The sequence below is a fragment of the Mustela nivalis genome, assembly GCF_964662115.1.
Source record: "Mustela nivalis genome assembly, chromosome: 1".
Lineage (NCBI taxonomy): Eukaryota > Metazoa > Chordata > Mammalia > Carnivora > Mustelidae > Mustela > Mustela nivalis.
The window spans coordinates 108,621,707-108,641,744 of record NC_139020.1 but is presented as its reverse complement, the minus strand read 5'-3'; the positions used below and the strand labels follow the sequence as shown (position 1 = coordinate 108,641,744).

At 39.0% G+C, this 20,038-nt stretch overlaps 1 protein-coding gene across 4 annotated transcripts in view; it reads right to left on the bottom strand.

The window, feature by feature from the left end:
* TPRG1 (tumor protein p63 regulated 1) overlaps nt 1-20,038 on the bottom strand; it is a 224,338-nt gene that overhangs the window by 93,191 nt on the left and 111,109 nt on the right. For all 4 annotated transcript variants that reach the window (XM_082694901.1, XM_082694902.1, XM_082694900.1 and 1 more), the window contains one exon: nt 14,435-14,526. In XM_082694901.1, coding sequence (XP_082551027.1) covers nt 14,435-14,526 — 92 coding nt within the window. The remainder of the gene's footprint in view (nt 1-14,434; nt 14,527-20,038) is intronic.

Sequence of the window (20,038 nt, the reverse complement as noted above, 5' to 3'; positions counted from 1 at the left end):
CAGAACTGTTCCAGCTATTCTGATTCCTAGGTCTCTATAAAAAATTTAGAATGTATTGTTTATAGCTGCAAAAAACCTTGCTGAGATTTTGAAAGGAATCATGTTAAACCTACAGGTCAAACATTGGAGAATTGATATCTTGACTATACTGCGTCTTCAGATCTATGAATATGGTATGTCTCTCACTTATTGAGGTCTTTGACTTTGTTCATCAGCATTTGGTAGTTTTCAGCATGCCAAATCCTATACATATTTTATTATATTTACACTTACGTATTTCTTTCTTTGGATAATTATAAATGTTACTGTATTTTTAATTTGTTTTCACTTCTTGAATGCTAGCCTATAGAAATACAGCTGATTTCATATGATCCTGTACCCTGCAACTTCACTAAAGTAATTTATTACTTCTGGGAATTTTGTTGTAGATTTCTTGGGTTTTTCTACAAAGATTTTCATGCCATCTACAATTAAGGACAATTTTTATTTCTTCCTTTCTTATCTGTGTGGTTTTTATTTCCTTTTCTTGCCTTATTGTGCTGGCTAGAGCTTCCACTACCAAGTTAAATACTGGTAGTTGAGAGTTGACTCTTTTGCTTTCTTCCCAGTCTTAAGGAGAAAGAAAGCACTAGTCTTTTCCCACTAGCATGAAGTTAATTACAGGTGTTAATAAATATTCTTCAGCAAATCAAAAAAGTTCCTGCTGCATATTTTTGAGGTCTTTTATCAGAAATGTGTGTGTTTAATTTTGCCAAATTTATCAGCATCAATTTATCTGATCATGTAATTTTTCTTCTTTAGCCAGTTAATATGGTAGATTACACTGATTAATTTTCCAATACTGAACCAGTTTTATATCCCTCGAATAAACCCTACTTTGTCATGATATATAATTATTTTTATATGTTACTTAATTTCTATTTGCTAACATTTCAATAAGAATTTTTGCATTTATATTCATGACAGATATAGGTTTGTAGTTTTATTTGTGACTGTCTTCGTCTGGATTTGGTATCAGGTTAATACTGTCTTCACAGAATGAGCTGGGAATTGTTTCTTCCTCTTCTATTTTCTGAGGAAGATTATGTAAATTGGTGCTCATTCGTCTCTAAACATTTCATAGAATTCTCCAGTGAAACCACCTCAGCTGGGGGATTTCTTTTTGGGGAGCATCTTTAATTATAAATTCAATTTCCTAATTGTTGTAGAGCTACTGAAGTTATCTGCTTCATATTGAGTGAGTTGTGGTCATTAGAGTATTTTGAGGAATTGATCCATTTCTTCTAAATTGGCAAATTTATGTGTGTAGAGTTTTTAGCTATGGTCACTTATTATTTCTTGCACTTATTATTGTGTTGTTTGCAGGGTCTGTAGGGATATTCCATTTCATTTCTGATATTAATAATCTGTATCCTATTTCTTTTTTCTTTGTCAGCCTTGTTAAAAGTTTCTCAATTTTATTGAACTTTTCAGAAAACCAACGTTTCCTTCATTAATTTTCTCTATTTTTTAAAATTATTATTGACTTCTACTCTTATCCTTATTATTTCCTTCCTTCTTTTACTATTAAGTTTGTTTTCTTATTGTTGTTGTTTTCTAGTTTCTTGATGCAGGAGCTTGGGTTATTGGTTTGAGACTTTTCCTCAGTTGCCTTTAGCATTCTTCCATTAGTGCTACAAATTTCTCAGGACTGCTTTATCTGAATCTCACATATGTTATATTTTTACTTGAACTCAGCTTCAATATACTTTTGATTTCCTTTGAAACTTCCTTTTTCTTTGAAACTCCTGGATTGTTGAGAAATGTGTTGTTTCTAACGGTTTGGAGATTTTGCTGTTCTCTTCCAGTTATTAATTTATTGTTTCATTCCATTGTGGTAGAAGAATACTTTCTGAATGATTTCAATTATTTTAAATTTGGTGAGGTATGTTTTGTGGCTCAGGAGATGTTGGATCTTGGTAGATATTCTCTGGGTACTTAAAAAAACATTAATTCTGCTTTTTCTGGGTGTTCTATAAATGCCTATTGGGTTCTGTTGGTATTGGGAGTTCTTCTAAATCCTTGCCAACTTTCAGTGTATTTGTCATATTGTTTATTAAGGGAATGGCATTGAAGTCTCTAACTAGAATCATGGATTAGTCTATTTCTCCTTCCCATGCTATTAGTTTTCATTTCACATATTTTACAGTTCTCTTGTTTGGTGTAGGCACATTTACGGTTGTTCTGTCTTCTTGGTAGATTGACCCTTTTATCATTATATAAGTCTTTCTTTGCCCTGGGTAATTGTCTTTGCTCAAATGTCTACACTTTTATTAATTCAAAAAGCACAGCATTTCATTTCTTAAACTTTTTTGTTCTTCCTACTAAAGAGACCAGTGGAAGCAGAAGTTCCCGCTTCTTCACACAGATTACTCTTCTTAGACTCACCCTATGTTCCCTAAAACAGGGCATTTGAGGACAGCCTAGGTACCTCATAGAGTAAACACAATTTGCTGTTTGTGAATCAGGCAACATGTTTATTCATAAGACTCTTTAATAGTTGTTTGTATAACAGCTGTAGAGGCCCAAATGCGTTGATAGCCTCAATATTAAAGTTGAGGTCTTATTTATTTTCTTTACTGAAACACACATTGGCGGGTCCCAAAATAATCAAGATTAACTTTAGATTATTGGTAAATCATTTCCAGAACCTATTACCTTTCTAAAAATGTCAAGACCCTGTTTGATATCTTTCAGTAACTCAAGAAAGAAATGCCTATGGTGGTCACGAAGGAAACATAACGGCAGTGGCGTGTTGTAAACTGTAAACTCTTTCTAAAATAATAGTAATGATAGTGATGATGCCCCCATTTCATTTCTTTGGTATATATTTTCCTAGTACACTGATTTCAAGATGCCAAGCTACGGTCACTGATCATGAGAGGCCTACTGTTGGCGCTCATGACTGGAAGAGAGCACCACCCATCACTGCAACAAGGGAATAAAGAGGGGCCAGTATGAGGTAATGGGGAGTGACATGATGTTGGCAAATTGGGAATACATAATCAATTTAAAGCATTTGAATGATCCATGGATCTCCAATTTGTGGCTGCAGGAAAAAAATGCAATCCAAACTCCTTAGCCCTGGCATTCAAAATTCCTGACTTTCTGCTTCCTTTCTACCTTCCTAGCTTGTTTCTAGCTCTCTCTCTTACTATGGATCACTATAACCCAGATATACTGAACAATTTGTGGTTCCTAGAGCCTATGTCTGTTATTCTACACATGTTCTTTCCCTCTTCCTCGGAAGTTCTTCTTCATCATATATTTTTGGAAGTTTCTCTTTCTTCTTTAATCTTGGGTATCTCCTTTACCTAAGTCAACAATACGAATGCAAAGTTCTATGCTCCTGAAAGATCATTTGCAGGGCTGTATATCAACCTATATTATATGCTGACTTCATTTACATATCCTCCTTCCCTCCAGACTGAGAGCTCCCTGAGCAAAAAATCTTGTCTTGTTATTTTGGTATTTTCATCACTTAGGGTGGAGACTGGCTTATGGGAGGAGCTTGGTGAATACACAAATGAATGTATGAATGAGTCAATATAAATAATAACAATAACAATAATAATAAGAAAAGCCAGCTCTCAGGTGGTACATACACACCTTGTAGGTGTTACAAACATTGTGAGTGTTCTACATATATTAAGTAATTTAATCCTTAAATTAATAACCTGTTTTCCATCCCCATCTTATAAGTAATAAATAATAATATAAATATAAATAATATATAGTATATATATCATATATATTATATATTATAAATATAAACAATAATGTAAATAATATGTTGTTTATATATTATATATTATTATATATTATGTATAATTTATATGCTATTTATATAAATAATGAAATAATAGTTTTATTATTTATAAAACTGAGGCCTGGAGGATATAAGAGATTTGTCACATGGCTAGTAAGTGATGGAACTGGGCATTTATCTGCGTCAGACTTTTTCACCTCTTGGCTCTTTCTGACTCCTCCCTAATTGGTAGCAGTCTTGGGAAAACAAACATTTCCAAGTACATCTGTGACTGCAGTAACTAAATGCCCTCGCTGTCCTATAATTCAGGTCACTCCGGGACCATTAGCTATCTGGATGCGTCTGCTGCCATGGGGAATTTATAGAGAAAGGCAATGTGTTTAATTAAGTGGTTGTCGAAAACACCCACCCAGTATAAATGGTTTCTGGCAACAGAGGTGCTGTTGTTGCTGCCAGAGTCCTGCCACAGGTCATTAACATCTTAATGGATTTGAGGCACTTTCCAGCTTGAGTGCTTTCAGGGGAGGAAGCAAGGGGTCTCTAGGAGGCCCAGGGAAATGGAGGCAGGACTCAATGGATGGACCGTGTTAGTGTCAGTGGAGGGCTTCAAACAGGAGATGACTCTATCAGAATTAAATTCAAGTCAAGTTCCTGATGGGTTCTGAGCCCCAACATGCCAGACACTACTGGGAGGTGGGCAGAGATGGGCTTGGATAAATGTGAATCAGAATCAGGCTCTGCCTCAAGGGATGAATCCTTCACAGTATGTAACCTATGCTATAGAGTATAATGTGACCAGAAAGAAGAAAGGGAACATTTTGAGAGAATTATATGGAAAGGCTTGATAAACATATCACCTCTGAAGATCCAGAAAGTTCTGAACAAACAGAATGGAGGGAACAGCATACGAAATAAAGTGAGGGAGTACAATCATGGCTATGATGCCAAAGCACTGTGTCGGGAACTTTAGGAAACCAATGTGCTTTGAGTTTACTTTGAGAATTTGTTCACTTTGAGAATTTGTAAAGGGACATCATAGTAAATAGGGCTAGGGAGCCAAATTCAATCCATAATACACAGGGTTTTAAAGATACAGCAGAAGAGTATGTAGGCAGTGAGGAGCCACAAAATTCCTCGGATGATAAGCACAAGAGTGACCTGAACAAGAACTTCTTAAATTTTAATGTACACCCAAGCCAACTAGGGAACCTGGGAAAACAGATTCAGGTTCATGTTCCGTAGGTCTGGGGTGGGTCCCGAGCATGAGCCCTGTTAATAAATCCCTAGGTGGTGTTGATGCTACTCACTCCAAGACCACTCTTTCAGTAGAAAGGTCTAAAAGAGAATGCATGTAAAAATGGATGGGGATGAGTAGGAGATACACTTCAGAATGTCAACTCAATTTGCACAGTAAGTTTATTACTCAGGACTAAAAATATCAGAAATCTATGGTTCCAGAGTTCTTTGGGGTCTTTCTACTTTTCCGAAGTTATCAGTAGCAGTATTTTTCATTAAAAAAGTAGTTCAATACTCCTTACAATTAGACTGGAACAAGATAAAAGATGATGGGCGTTAGATGGGCCTTAGCCCATTTGAGGCATCCACCCACCCCTATAGGTATTGGACTTTTTAGTTGATTTGGGGAAAACACTAAGTAAAGTCAAATGAACAACAGGAGCAGAGTAAGATCTGGAGAGGAAAACAGGAAAATGTCTCTGAACCTGATCAGTGAGTCTCTGTCCTCCTCCCTTCAGACAGCACACAATCAACAAAGAAACTGGACCCAGGCACAAAGAGTATTCAGGTAATTTTAAACTGTGGTGATCACTGTCTCCAGAGATGAAAACTCACAAAAAGCAGCATGAGCCACATAAAGAGAAGACAAGGAGGCTGGGTGAGGGGCACTGTGAAGTTAAAGCCTACTGTGACCTTAATAAGTGGTTGCCCTTAGGCAGGTCATTTAATCTCTGGGTTTCTTCATCTGTAAAATAAAGTCAATAGTTCCTTCTGGCCTCCCCCCATTGGTCTGTTTGAGGATCAAATGGGAGTGCAGTTGAGAAAGTGATCACCCACAGTGCTGCTTTGGGGATCCATTAGTGCCTGGGGCACCCTGTGCCTGGGAAATACTTTCCAGTAGTCTGTTCCTCAACATCCCGTTCTCTCTCAGGATGGCTCTCTTTTTATTTAAGCTTCCAAGATAGCTCTTTCTTCTGGGAAATCTAAGTTAAGCACCCTTCCATTTACCCCACCCAAGAAACAGAATTCTGATTTTATCCAACCTGTTCCTGCTGGAAGAACGACAGACCACAACCCAGTAAGGGCCGCAAATGGAATCTGGGCACAACAGCAAAAGGATCATTTTAGCAAAAGTCAGGGCTGCAGAATGCACTACAGCCCCAGCTCTCTTATTCTCTGAGCCTTGATTTCCTCACCTCCAAACTGGAGGTAATGTTTCCTATGTCAGAGGACTGCTATGAAGATTGGATTAAATGAAGAAGAGCACTTTTTAACTACAAAGTGCTATAGAACATGACTTTAAAAAAAATCAAAACATAAACGGAGAATGTCTTATATATTTTCATTTCTCTTTCCAACTGCGGAGTCTCACTCTGCCCTACTGGTAAATATCTCTTACTGAGGGCTTCAACGTAAACGAAATAATATCAATCCTTAAATTTTTGTAGCCACTGATAGTTTGGAATTAATCACCCAGTAATAGATGAATGGTCAAGTAACTTTATAAAAGCTACATGGAAAATATGAGGAAGAGCCCAAGGGAAGTGCCATTTAGAGATCATCTAAGTCATGTGTATTATAACAGTATAATGGCAAGTGCAGGGAAATTACTTATCAGAACATGTGGTACAATTTAAACATTCAGTAAGTTATTTATTAATATTATTTCTGATCTTTAGCAAAGATGCATGAAGAAAAGCAGGAATAAAATACATCAAAAATTAACAATAGTTGTGCTTCTGTCAACTGAATTTCTAATGGACTAAAGAATATATTAAAACAAGATAAACTCAAAATGGATGAAAAACCTCAATGTGAGGCAGGAATTCATCAATGTCCTAGAGGAGAACACAGGCAGCAACCTCTTTGACATGGGCCACAGCAACTTCTGTCAAGATACATCTCCATAGGCAAGAGAAACAAAAGCAAAAATGAACTTTTGGGACTTTATCAAGATAAAAGATTTCTACATAGCAAAGGAAACAGTCAAAAAAACATAGAGGCAACCCAGGGAATGGGAGAAGATTTTTGCAAATGACACTACAGACAAAAGGCTGATATCCAAGATCTATAAAGAATTTCTCAAACTCAACACCCCAAAAAACAAATAAGTCGAAAAATGGGCAAAAGACATGAATAGTCAGTTCTCAAAAGAAAACATACAAATGGCTAACAGACACATGAAAAAATGTTCATCATCATTAGCCATCAGGGAAATTCAAATCAAAACCACATTGAGATACTACCTTACACTAGTTAGAATGGCAAAAATTGATAAGACAAGAAACGATAAATGTTGGAGAGGTTGCAGAGAAAGGGGAACCCTCTTACACTGTTGGTGGGAATGCAAGTTGGTGCAGCCACTTTGGAAAACAATGTGGAGGTTCCTCAAAAACTTAAAAATAGAGGTATCCTACGACTTAGCAATTGCACTACTGGGTATTTGCCCTGAAGATATAGATGAGTGAAAAGAAGGGCCACATGTACCCCAATGTTCACAGCAGCAATGTCCACAACAGCCAAACTGGAAGGAGCCAAGATGTCCTTCAACAGATGAAGGGATAAAGAAGATATGATCCATGTATACAATGGAATATTACTTAGCCATCAGGAAGGATGAATACCCAACTTTTGCATCAACATAGATGGGACTGGAGGAGATTATGCTAAGTGAATTAAGTCAAGCAGAGAAAGTAAATTATTATATGGTTTCACCTATTTGTGGGACATAGGAATAGAATGGAGGACATTAGGAGAAGGTAGAAAAAAACGAAGGCAGGAAAATCAGAGGGGGAGGCAAACCATGAGAGACTATGGACACTGAGAAACAAACTGAGGGTTTTGGAGGGGAGGGGGGAGTGGGATGAGTTAGCCCAGTGATGGGTATTAAGGAGGGCACATATCGCATGGAGCATTGGGTGTTATACACAAACAATGAGTCATGGAACACTACATCAAAAAGTAATGATGTACCGTATGGTGAGTAGCATAACATAATTAAAAAAAATACCCTAATTAAAAAAACAAATGCCAAAACCTACTTAAGTTTACTTCACTGCACTGATAGTGAGTAGCAGAAGAAGGATTCAAACCCAAGTCTTCTGACTGCAAATCCAAGACTCTCTATGACATGAGATTGCCACCTTGATTTCACCTCTTTTGTATTGTCTGTATGTTCAACATAGATAGAGAATTGGGTTTCATATATTTATTATGCCAAAGTGCTAGGATAGAAACCTTGGTGGGTTTAGGGGAAGGCAGACAATAAAACACACTGTATATTCCACAAAAATGAAGAGTGGGAGTTACTTGACCCCCAGCCACTGGAGGCAAGACTTCTCATTTAAGAATAAGAGGAATGAGGATATCCGCCCCACCACTTCAGACTAATGTGTTGGAGAGAAAGATCCCATCTCCTCCTGCCTCCTTAAGTACCATATACAAAGACATCTTGAGTTCATTCTACTGAAGAGCTACTTCATTGCCATTATAACACAATTTTTGAGACTTACAGAGTGTCAAGATGTTCTCCTTGGTGCTGCCTTAATGGATCACTTCTGAAACGATACACACATTTTCTTCAAAAAGTTCTTTCCCAGTAGGGCCAAGAAGGACAGTGAGAGGAGGAGATAAAGTTAAAATAAATACCATCCTGTCTTTATAGCTATAGAAACATATAAAGCTCCAGGATGGGCTGGGTTGGAGGCCTGAGTCCTAACTAGAGTCTTCTTAGGATTCTATTCTTAATAGTTCCAGCTAACTGGGAACTAGCTGGAGTTGATGGTTGCATCTCTCCAGTTCTTCATTTGGCCTCTCTGTCCATCCTCCTCATATCCTCCACACAAGTGCCTTCAAACTAATTTTTCTAGTTTTACTGAATAATCTACCTGTATACATTTAGAACGTCACAAAGCAGCTCCTCTGAATTGGGGTGATAGCCCTTGGAAAGTGCCTTTACTGACTTAATGCTATTTAATGCCCTTAGAGACTATAGAAGATAAGACTGTAAGAAATAAATGTGTGAGGATCACTTAAGATAGTACCTGATCCCTATGTAAAGCCATACACTCAACATCTCCATGCAGATGCTCTATGGACACCTCACACACATTTTGCCCCAAAACTGTACTCAATGAGTTCTAAAAAAAGCAAACGACAAGACTGTTTGGATAATTAAATGAGATTACATGCACCAAGTTCTTTCTGCGACGTTCGGGATATGGCATGTTCTCGATAAAGGAGAGTTCTCTTTTCCTTCTAAACCAGGGACGGCGGTAGAGTGAACCCATCTGTTTCCCAGGCCAAAGACCACCAGCTGCCCTGAACTCTTCCCTCACAGATGGTTAAACACAGAGATCCACAAAGTCCAACTCTGTAGGTTATTAGTTCACCTCTCAATCCCAAATGCACCCTTCAGCACATGCTCTATGCTGAACAGAATTCTGTGAAGCATTTCTTCTTTAATGTGTGCCCAATGTTACACTTTTGCAGTAGAGAGCACAAGAGGGATGAAATAGAAAAAGGTGGATTTTTATAATTTCCAGCTCATACTGGGGGTCAGCAGTCAGGTGTGAGAGCAGCAATGGCCTGGGCCCTAGCCTCAGGCCCAGAACATGGACCCTCAGCAGCCTTGCAGCCTCTGCTTGACAGTAAGCTTTCCTCAGCTGCCTATTCAGGGTTCACCCCCTTTTCCGTGAAAAAAGTGACTTTCATGGAACAGGATAATAGGGTTTTGGGGTTTTTTTTTTTCCCTAAATGCTGGAAAAATATTTCAATATTTTGGTATATTATTATAGTATCACAGCCACAGACATGACATACTTTTGAATTTCATCGGCTTTTTAAAGACATTCTCTCTTGTTTTCTGGAGTTCAGACAGTCCACGGAGCCAAACATCGAGCTCTAATCTCTCATATTTGCTGACTGCCATGGTTTACTTGCTGCCACCAGGGCTGATTCCAAGTGACCAATATGGCGGCATGGAAGGTATAGCTAAGAAGAGGTGTGCGGTAATACCCCTTCCTTTAGCATTTCCATGATACAAATACCAGAAGCATGAAGAGCAAATGGAACAACAAAGTGAAATCAAGAACGTCGGAAAGTAAAGAGGCTTGAGTTCATTATCTTTGTTTTATATTGAATTTGCTTGGTGTGGAATTTTATGTTTCAATAATTAACAATCAGCTCTCAACATTGCTGAAATGGTAACATTCACCGGTCATAAGCCTGCTTGAACCGGTGCAGGCCGTCACTGGACTGGATTCCGCTGATACTGCGTGGTTTCTAATCCATCAGCCAGACTTCCTGCCCCTCCACCCCTGTACACTGATCCTTCACATGTCAAAGATGTACACACCCTACTCCGTCAGCCATGATTCCGAATTCAATAATGCCCTGAAAATGGCGACTGTGATGCAAGCCAGATCTGAACCCTCATGCAGCCTATCACTCTACTTTTAATGTCACTTATTTTCCTGAAAAAAAATGTTCATGTGCTTGATTATGGAGGGCTGTCCCAGACCTCTCCTGGGGACATCAGATAAAACACATATGCATTGTTTTCCCTTTAAAAATTTGAAAAATTCTCAATCTGATTCACATCTGGTTCCAAAAATTTTAGATAAGGGATTGTGGGCCTTTAGAGAGCCTTATAAAGTAGAAATAGAGTCACACTTTGGTTACCCATCAGTGCCACTCCGTAGCCTACGGGGCAGAATCTTAAGTTCTTAAACAAGATACTCAGGGCCCTTAGCCCTCACGATCATGCCCACCCACATCACCCTCCTGTATCAAACCACTTCTGGGACTCACCACTTAAAGGTTGAGCTGAGTTCATTAATCACCCCACATCTACACATCACATCACATCCTTTGGGCAAGAATCAGAACCCAGCTAGTGCAAGAATGCAGTCTGCCTTCTTCGCTTTATCTGTTATATGCTCTTCATCTGCCTACTTCCTCCTCCTTCACCTCCAGTTCTCACCTATCAAATGGCAGTCACAAAACCAGCAAGGCTGTCACGCACATAAAGCAAGTTCATGGACACCAAGCTAGCTTGTCATGTGCCCTATAGTTTAAAGGAGTCTTCACTCTTACATTCTGAAACTGAAAAACTTGTTTGAAAGCAAACATTCTTTAAAAATTGCTGGATAGTAGCTAGGGGCTTCTCATTTCCATAAAAGGAGCTAACCGTTGATGTGCATAAAGCCCAGTCATTTCTACCACACACACAAAAGCCTTACACTTGACAAGAGCCTTGTGTGGTTGGTGCAGTTGGGGAAGCTGATCTATAGAACAGTCTCTGCAACTCATAAGAACTAAATGGATGGGTCTCATCCCATTAGAAAAAAAGAGAGAAGGAGGCAAGAGTAGCCCCAGGCTCTCACCTTTCTGGGCCTGAATATTTATAGGTTTGTTTAGGCATGTTGTTTTGTTTTGTTTTGCTTTGCTGTGCTGTTGTCATTTTGGGGATTTGGGGTTATGTTTGATTGTTTTTATTGTTGTGTTTGCTTTCCCTACATTGGTGCACTACGAAAACTTAAGTGTGAAAGGTCATTCAGAAGGTCTAGGTGTGCCCTTCCTTTGACAAATGCCTCCCATCTTCTGCTTGAACAGTCAAAGTGACTTAGAGCCTATTCATTTAGCCCAGATGCCTGACCCATCTTATTTACAACTGGCAGCTCGTTCCATGACAAGAAGGCGGTCTGAACCAACTTTAAGGCTTAACAGGCAAAGAAAAGCAAACAGCAAATTCTTACTATGGTAGAAATGACTTAATTGCATAAGACTGATGAATCAAAGACCTGTACCCCTGAAACAAATAATTCATGTTAATAAAAGCAAATAAATAATTTTTCTTTTAAGTAGCTTTAGATGGAGTGTGGGAAGAGGTGTAAAAGGATTTTGGCAGAGAGGAAGACCAAAGAGAATAAAAAGGAACTACCATTTACAGAGGGGAAATGAGGAGCACCTGGCTGGCTTAGCTGGTTAAGCATCTGACACTTGGTTTCAGCTCAGGCCATGATCTTGGGGTCTTAGGATTGAGCCCCATCTCAGGCTCCATGCTCAGCATGCAGTCTGCTTTGGATTTTCTCTCCCTCTCCTTCCCCCTCTGTCCCTCCCCTCTGCTTTCTTGTACTCTCTCTCTAAAAATAAATAAATAAAATCCTTTTAAAAAATAATAAAAGAGGAGAAATGGTTTCAAAGTGCAAATGGGAGAAAGTCTGACAGGGAACAACGATTGCTTAAAATTCCACATGAACAAGATACATCCCTCATTACTGTCTATGATATAAAGAAATACCACAAAGCAAAAGAGAAACAGTTGCCAGATAGTCCTTAGCAACTCTTTGAACTTCCCATTAGGTTCAGAGCTAAGTGTAAAACTTGGGTCTTTGGGGCACAACTGTCCATATTTATCTGAAAACTCCTGGATTTATTAATCATCCTAGTTGATGTTAAATCAAACAGAATTATGATGCTAAGTCTCGATGTAGATCACACATTTATCTTTGGACAAATGATATACCTAGGCCTTTATAATCACTGAACAAAGACATTTAAACAAACAAACAAACATAAAGGCAAATTTCTATACAAATAAGACAATTCAAACATGTACTATTAAAGAAATTGCTGATTCTATTATTTGAGAATTCAAAATGCCACCCCTGATTTTGAAAGACTGGGTTTGTACATTTTTTTCTAATCAATGAAATGCACTGTAGAAAAAATAGGTGTCTATTTCTGATTAGACCTTCAGATTTTAAGTAGACATCAGTCCTAATCAAGGTAGACATTTTATTTGCACAAATCAAATTTTACTTTGCAGATGGAAGGTGGGTATGAAATGTGCATTGGTAAAAGTCAATCAGTAAAAAACCTGAATTATAGATTTTTCTTTTCATTAGCGATAACCCAGGGATGAAGGAGATAGAGATGGATGGGACAGGAATCAAGGCAGGGACAACCAAACAAACAAAAACAGAAGGCCTTGACCAATAGTTAGAACTTGTGAACAGAGGAGAGACACTGACATCTGTTGAAAATCCACTGTGGGCTGGGGACTTTGCTAAGAATTTTATCATGCCATCTTATTTAGCTCTTGTAATAATTCCTCAGATGCATATTATTATCTCCAGGGTATACATGAAGAAACAAATGCTCAGAAATGGTCAGGTTGGTTTTCCAAACTCATTTTCACTCAATTCTTAGAACCCATTTGAAACAATAATGGAAGATGGTGGTCAGTCAGATGGATCCACAGGTGATCGGATTCTACATTCCACTGACTGAGGGAGTTTTGTTGGCTAGGAAGGTTGAACATTCAAGTGTTACTCATCCCCCCACTTATCCCCACCCTTCCCCTCCAAAAAACTTGGTTAAAGAAGATGTCCTGCCCAGGGGTGAAAGACTAAATGATCCTCTACTCAAAGCATACAAATTACTGAGCTTTTCTTCTGGACTCTTTGAAGCCAGAAACCTTACTGAATCAACTGAGTATCCAAAATGGAGTTCTAAGTACAGTCTCCATTTAATATTATGGATTCTGTAGGAGGAAAGAGGTGCTTCTTTCTGTTATTATGTAAATTCTATTATATGAATATATTACTGCTATTCTGTAGCAGAAAAGAGATGCCTCTTTCTCTTATTATATGAATATATTATTATGTGAATATATGTGAATATATTCCTTTATCATTGTAAATACCATGGCATTCCTAATAGTCTGCTGGTAAAAGTCACAGATTCTAGAATCTCAGGGCAAGACACAAAGATAACCATCTACTTGGTGTCATTTGCAATTAAAGCCCTTAGAGCTAAGATAGGCCTTAGGATGAATAGAACACTTATTAAAGGAAAGGAATCAAGTGTTAGACTTGGCTTTTATCCTAACTCTGGACTGGTGGCCTGTCTTCTCTATCCTGCATGATTTCCCTAGTTTCATGGCCCAGGTTATTACACAAAAGATAACATTTAAACTGTATACATTGACCTCATTCATCTTTTTAACCTTCTTTTCCACTGTCCCCAGAGTGTGATGGGTTAGTAGTCTGATGTGCTGGAAGGAAAGTATTTATAAGAGACAGATTATAACCGAAGAGGTGGGTGAGGAGGCCCCTGCAATAGTCCTTGAGAGCCATGATGAGGGGGCCTGTCAGAAAGTCAGAGTGATAGCTGAGTGAAGCGACTCACCAAGAGTCCAACCTCGCCATGCATCAGCCATAGGGCACCATGAAACTTGACTCTCTAACTGGGGGACATGTCAATCAATGATCTTACCTGGCATCCAGAATAAATTCTTTCACATGTCTGTCTCCTATTTTGCTACAGTGGTCTTAAGGAAAATGCCAGATTTCCACTGCCCTTCACTTAGCCATAACTACTCACTCTGTCAAGAGCCAGAAGCCTTGAATTTTCTCTCCAGAAGTCTCGGCTATGTGCCCTTTCAAGTCTCCCATGGCAGTCTCAATGGCCCCCGGCTGGATGGAAAAAAGAAAATACCGAGTTTAGAGAAACTGAGCCCTCTGTGTGCTTATGATTAGTGAGTATAACCCACAGCCTCCTCTGGAAAGTCGATGGGAAAGATAGCTCTTGCATTTGTCTGTTTGTTCTAGGCACAGCCTGCCGGGGAGCTGAGTCTTGAACTCTGGTATTTACAAAGCTGTTCTCCTTGAGTGGGACCAAAGGGATCCGAGTGCTGTCTCCCATGATCCAACTCCTACTTTCTCACAGAAATGATGTCAGCCATTTTCAGAGGGCCAGTTTTCCTCAATAAACATGTTTAACAGAAATTTCAAAACATTTAGCAATATATACATTTTTAAAATCAAACGTTTCTCTCTTCAAAGAGCACATGGCAATAAAAGACCTAAGAGAAATCCTTTTCTAATATTTTGACCATAACTGTAGCTGGCTCTGGGCAATTAGCTTTTTTGTCTCATTATCTTGCATTCTTTACCCTTCTCCAAACAGGTGCTCCCACGCATGGGCCTACCTCTAGTTCAAAGTTGATTAACCCTTTTCCTGATAAGATATTCAGAGATCTCTAGCTCAGTGATCCCTAAATTTTCAGTGCACATCAGAATCAGAAACACAGATGTCTGGGCACTATTTCCAGCTTTTCTGATTTAGTAGGTCTGGAATGGGCCTGAGAATTTACATTTCCAACAAGTTCCCAGTTGGTGCTGTTGGTATGGGCTATACTATGAGAACTATTGCTCTCTAGACCATTATCTTCAACCTTGGCTACACATCAAAATCACCAGGGGAGCTTTTAAAAATCCTAATGCCCAAGATGCACACCAGGGCAATGATATCCAGATTCTCAGTGGATGGGACTCACCAGGATTTTTTTAAAGTGTCCCAGATGACTCTAATGTGTAGACAAGTTTGAGAACCACTACAGCCCAGGGATTATCTAGCCTGAGCAATTTCATTTTATAGGTGTGGAAATGGGGGCTGTTGTGGGGAAGTAAGTTGTCAAGTTCATTCAGCTAAGAAGGGTAGAGACAAGACAAGAAAACAGACATTTCATTGCCCCACCTACAAGGCAGTGCTGGCCTCATCCTCATTCCTGAACTACTGACGAGTAGGTTGTCAGTTCTTGAATATTCTCTGTGTAACAGGACTTTGATACTAACCACCTAATCTTTTCTAAATATTAACATTCCTAATCCCCCAGCCTGAGACCCTTCTCTCATGAAAGGAAACCAGGACACTAACCTGGCCTAGGACCCATTCAAATGCCTTTTCCTCTTGGAGGTAGAGAGGTGGTAGATTTGGGTTTGCTCGCTTTCTCAGTCTATGATGAAAGGCTTGGAACATTTTGGCCACAGAGTCCATTGGTCAAGAAAAAGACCTTAGAATAGGAGAATCCATATACAAAAATGAAAGAAAGAAAGAAAGAAAGAAAGAAAGAAAGAAAGAAAGAAAGAAAGAAAGAAAGAAAGAAAGAAAGGCACTGTTTCAGATGAAGTGGTAGGAATGGTACGGAGCTTTCCCAACTTAGCTCTGCCCCTCCCCATCCAACTCACTGGACAGAGCCCAAGGCATCAAGGAAATGTCCATTAAACAGAGTCAAGTGACCTGGGCTCCTGCTCCAGATCTGTCGTAAATCAGTTCTGTGATCTGTAGCTAATGGTTTGAGCTTCCTTAGCCTACATTTCCTTATCTACAAAGACAAATGAGGAGACTGAACCAATGCTTCCCAAGCCAAGCTGATGATGGAAGCCTCCTGGAAGTCTTTAAGAAAATATGATCATAGCCCTGATACTGAGACATTCTGAGTTCCTCATTTTAACACATTTCCTGCTGAATGGAATAGTCAGCCAGTGGACTGAATGATTTCTGACTCCTTTGTCATCCTCAGCTGCTAATTTGTGGGTTGTCAGGGAGCTAACATGGCTGCCTATGTCTGCTGGAAACTATAAGTCATAAAATCAGTTAGTTCTGGAGGATTAATCAAGTAGGCCTTGAGCCCCCGCTGACAGAGAAGGTTGTCCCAACATCACTGTTCTACCCACTGGCAGGACCAAACTAGGCTGGAGAGAAATCCCCTATGATCCCACGACAATGCTCCCATCTCCCAACCTGAGCTCCCCGGGATGCAGCCTGACTGCACCAGACCAAATCATCCTTTCTTTGATGACTCATCAGGCTATTTTTCCTGTCTCTCCTCTTATATCCACATAATTTCTTCCTCTAGCTAACATAACTCAGTAGTGAAACTAATACTTTTCAGAAGAAGAAAAAAAAAAAACTGCAAGTGAAATTGGAGAATAATGAAATAATCCTAAAATAAGCATTTTGTTGAATGCTTTTGCACCAGGCACTTTGCCAGAATATGTGAAGATGAATATAAAATTGTAGAATTTCTCAAAACCTTACTTGTCTTCCCTATGGAAAGCAATTGGCAAAATCTATCAAAATGATCTATCCTTTGATCTACACATTCCACTTCTGTGAAGTCATACTATGGCTGCTCTTGCATATGTGAAAAATGACAGATGTATAGACAGTGTTCTCCACAGATTTATTTGTGAATAGCAAAATTTTGGAAACAAGACAAATATCTATCTGTAGGGGACTCGTTAGGTATAATAGGGGACACATCCATACAATGGAGCATGATGACTGTACAAAAACAATTAGAAAATCTGTGCTAATACGGAAAGATTTCAAAATGTATTACTAAATGAATGAAAAAATGTTCAGAAGAAAGGGCAAATATGCCACATTTTTTATAAAAGAGAGGAGAACAGATAAGGATAAATATTTGCATGTGCTTATCTATGCTCAGGCAACTCTAGAAGAATACCTAGAAAATGTTAATTGTGGTCCCCATAAGGGGCAGTGGCTAGAGGTGATGTTCTACTGTACACCTTTTCAAAACCTAAACACTGGACATCACTGTGGTTTTTATGAAATGGCTGGGAAGTCTCTAGGGTTCTGTCAGTGAATGTCGTCACTGAGTGTGGTGTCATCACCTTTAGCAGAAACAGTCGTTGTGCCTTTATGGGACAGTTAATCACTGTATTTTAATAGTTTACTCTCTTCTGTTTGCCATTGTTAGTTAACTGGAATAAATTAACTACTGCCATTCGATGTAGAAAACGAGATAGTGTGTGAACACTCTGACTTGTGTCCAGGACAAGGTTTAGATCTCAAACTTTCTGCTCACCATGAGACCCATATTATGTCCTTATTATTCCAGATATCAGTTTACTCATTTGCTGGGTGGGTAAGATAATATTAACTGTAACAGAATTGTTGGGAAATGCCAAAAACATATGGGAACATTGAATAATAAAACACTGTATTTTCATTCTTATTGTTAATATTAAATACAGGGAAAATAGTCGTACCAGGATTTGGGGGTCAAATGGTCACAGAAATGGAACAATTAGCTTGAAGACGCCATGCTGCCTAAGACTAATAGGAAAGTACAATGGAATAATAAGTACCCATCATTCAATATGTGTATATTTCTAATGTTAAATTTGAAGAAAAATTATGAGGGGGATCCTTATTTATAAGTTATTATATAGCTGAGTAGGCAATATCTGTTCTAAATAGTTCAGCGCTGAGTATCTTCAGTCAAAACAAACCTACTAAGGGAATTTCAAAGACGTGTGTTGGGGGGGGGGTTCCCTACCTTTCCTGAAGCTAGACTAGCCAGGGGCCAGTTGTCACACAAATAATACTCCCATCTGCTGATAATAGTTTACCATGTACTAGATCCTTAGACCGTAAGAGGAGAGGGCAGCATAGAAAGGAGTGCTCCCAGGGACTCACACACAATAAGATCTCTCTTGTGGATACCATCATGCCCAGATAGAAATCACTCCATGGTAAACACATACGGGAAGAAAAAACAGCTCTAAATTGGATGCAATTTGTAAAGTCCAGGGCAAATTTGTCTCTCTTTGAAAATAAAGGAAATGTTGCTTATTTTTTTATTGGTAAGTGCCTGCCCTCAGAAAGAAACACCACTTTTATTACAATCTTCAAGGGATTTCACTGTAAGGAGGGGAATCAAGAAACCTTTTGCCCAGTGAGATGTGTAATTTCTAGACCAGGAAGAAGCTCACACAGACAATAACAATACAACTAATATATTTAGTTGTTCCCAATGCAAGAGCAAGACACAGGGAACCCTATAGTAAGAGAAGAGGGGAAGGGAGAGAGTATGAAAGCCAAATTAGTGTCATGAAAGCAATGACATCTTGCTACACAATGGGAAGTCCCAAACCTGCTTATTAAAGTCTCGTTCCTCACAATAGAACACAGGCTATAAAAAGGCCATGGGGAACCATTAATTAAATATTAAAAGATCAAATAGTTTTAGTCCCATTAGTTTGTATGTAATTTACATTCTCACGTATAAATTTAGAGATAATTCCCCATCCCTAATCGCTTTCAACTTTCTGATAAGGTATCTGCAAATATAGAGTCCTACAGGGAGTTTAAAAATATCTTTCCCCATGCGTATCAAGTATTGTTCCTTTCATAAGAAGTTGCTTTTGAATATCAGTCTCCACAACTAAAGGGATTATCATAATATACCTCGAGTTATTAGCCTTGAGTGGTACTTTTGTTCAGAAAAGGCACTAGGCCTTTTTTAGATATGTCTAGGCAATAAAATAGCAAATGAACAAAAACAGGAGAAAAAATTATCCAAGCAGAGTGACGGCAAGTGCTTCAGACATTCATTCCTACGAACTCTCATTCGTTGTCCAAGGTCAGAGGCTCTGGAGGGGTGGTAAAAAGTGTCAGGAGTCCTGGCTCTTAGTCTTGGCATGGCCTTTAACTGCTGGTTGATTTTGGACAAGTCATGTCTTCTTTGTGTGTTTCAGGGGTTGGACTGGATATTCCTCTAAGGCTCCTTCTGGCTCTGAGCAAGAATGTCTCTATGTTGGAAGGGCACAGTTCAGGAAATAAATAATAGTCTGGAAGTCTGTGGATAGGAAACAATATCCCAGATACCCCATGAAATAACATGAGAGGTTTAAGGAACCAGATTGACTTCCTTTATGATCTGGTATGATTTAAGGCATTAGAGGTATGATCTAATGCATGAGGTTATGATACTTAAAAAATGACTCTTGGGGACAGCTGCGAGGCTGGTTCAGTTGGCTATGTGTCTGACTCTTGATTTTGACTCAGGTCATGATCTCAGGGTCATGAGATAGAGCCTCTTGTTTGCCTTGGATTAATTTAAACTTCCAGACCAGTCACATCTTTGCATATGCAGTCTGACACTCATATAATTGACTTTATAATTGGCTTCTTTCTTATCATAACATTGGGTATCTGCTCTCAGTACCCAAGAAACTCAGTGACATTCTGCCACAGCAAGCCAAAGACTAACTCTCCTTTCTGGGTTAAAAGATATAAGTAGGAAGGGCCGTCTGGGTGGCTCAGTGGTTAAGCATCTGCCTTCGGCTCAGGTCATGATCCCAGGGTCCTGGGATCGAGCCCAGCATTGGGCTC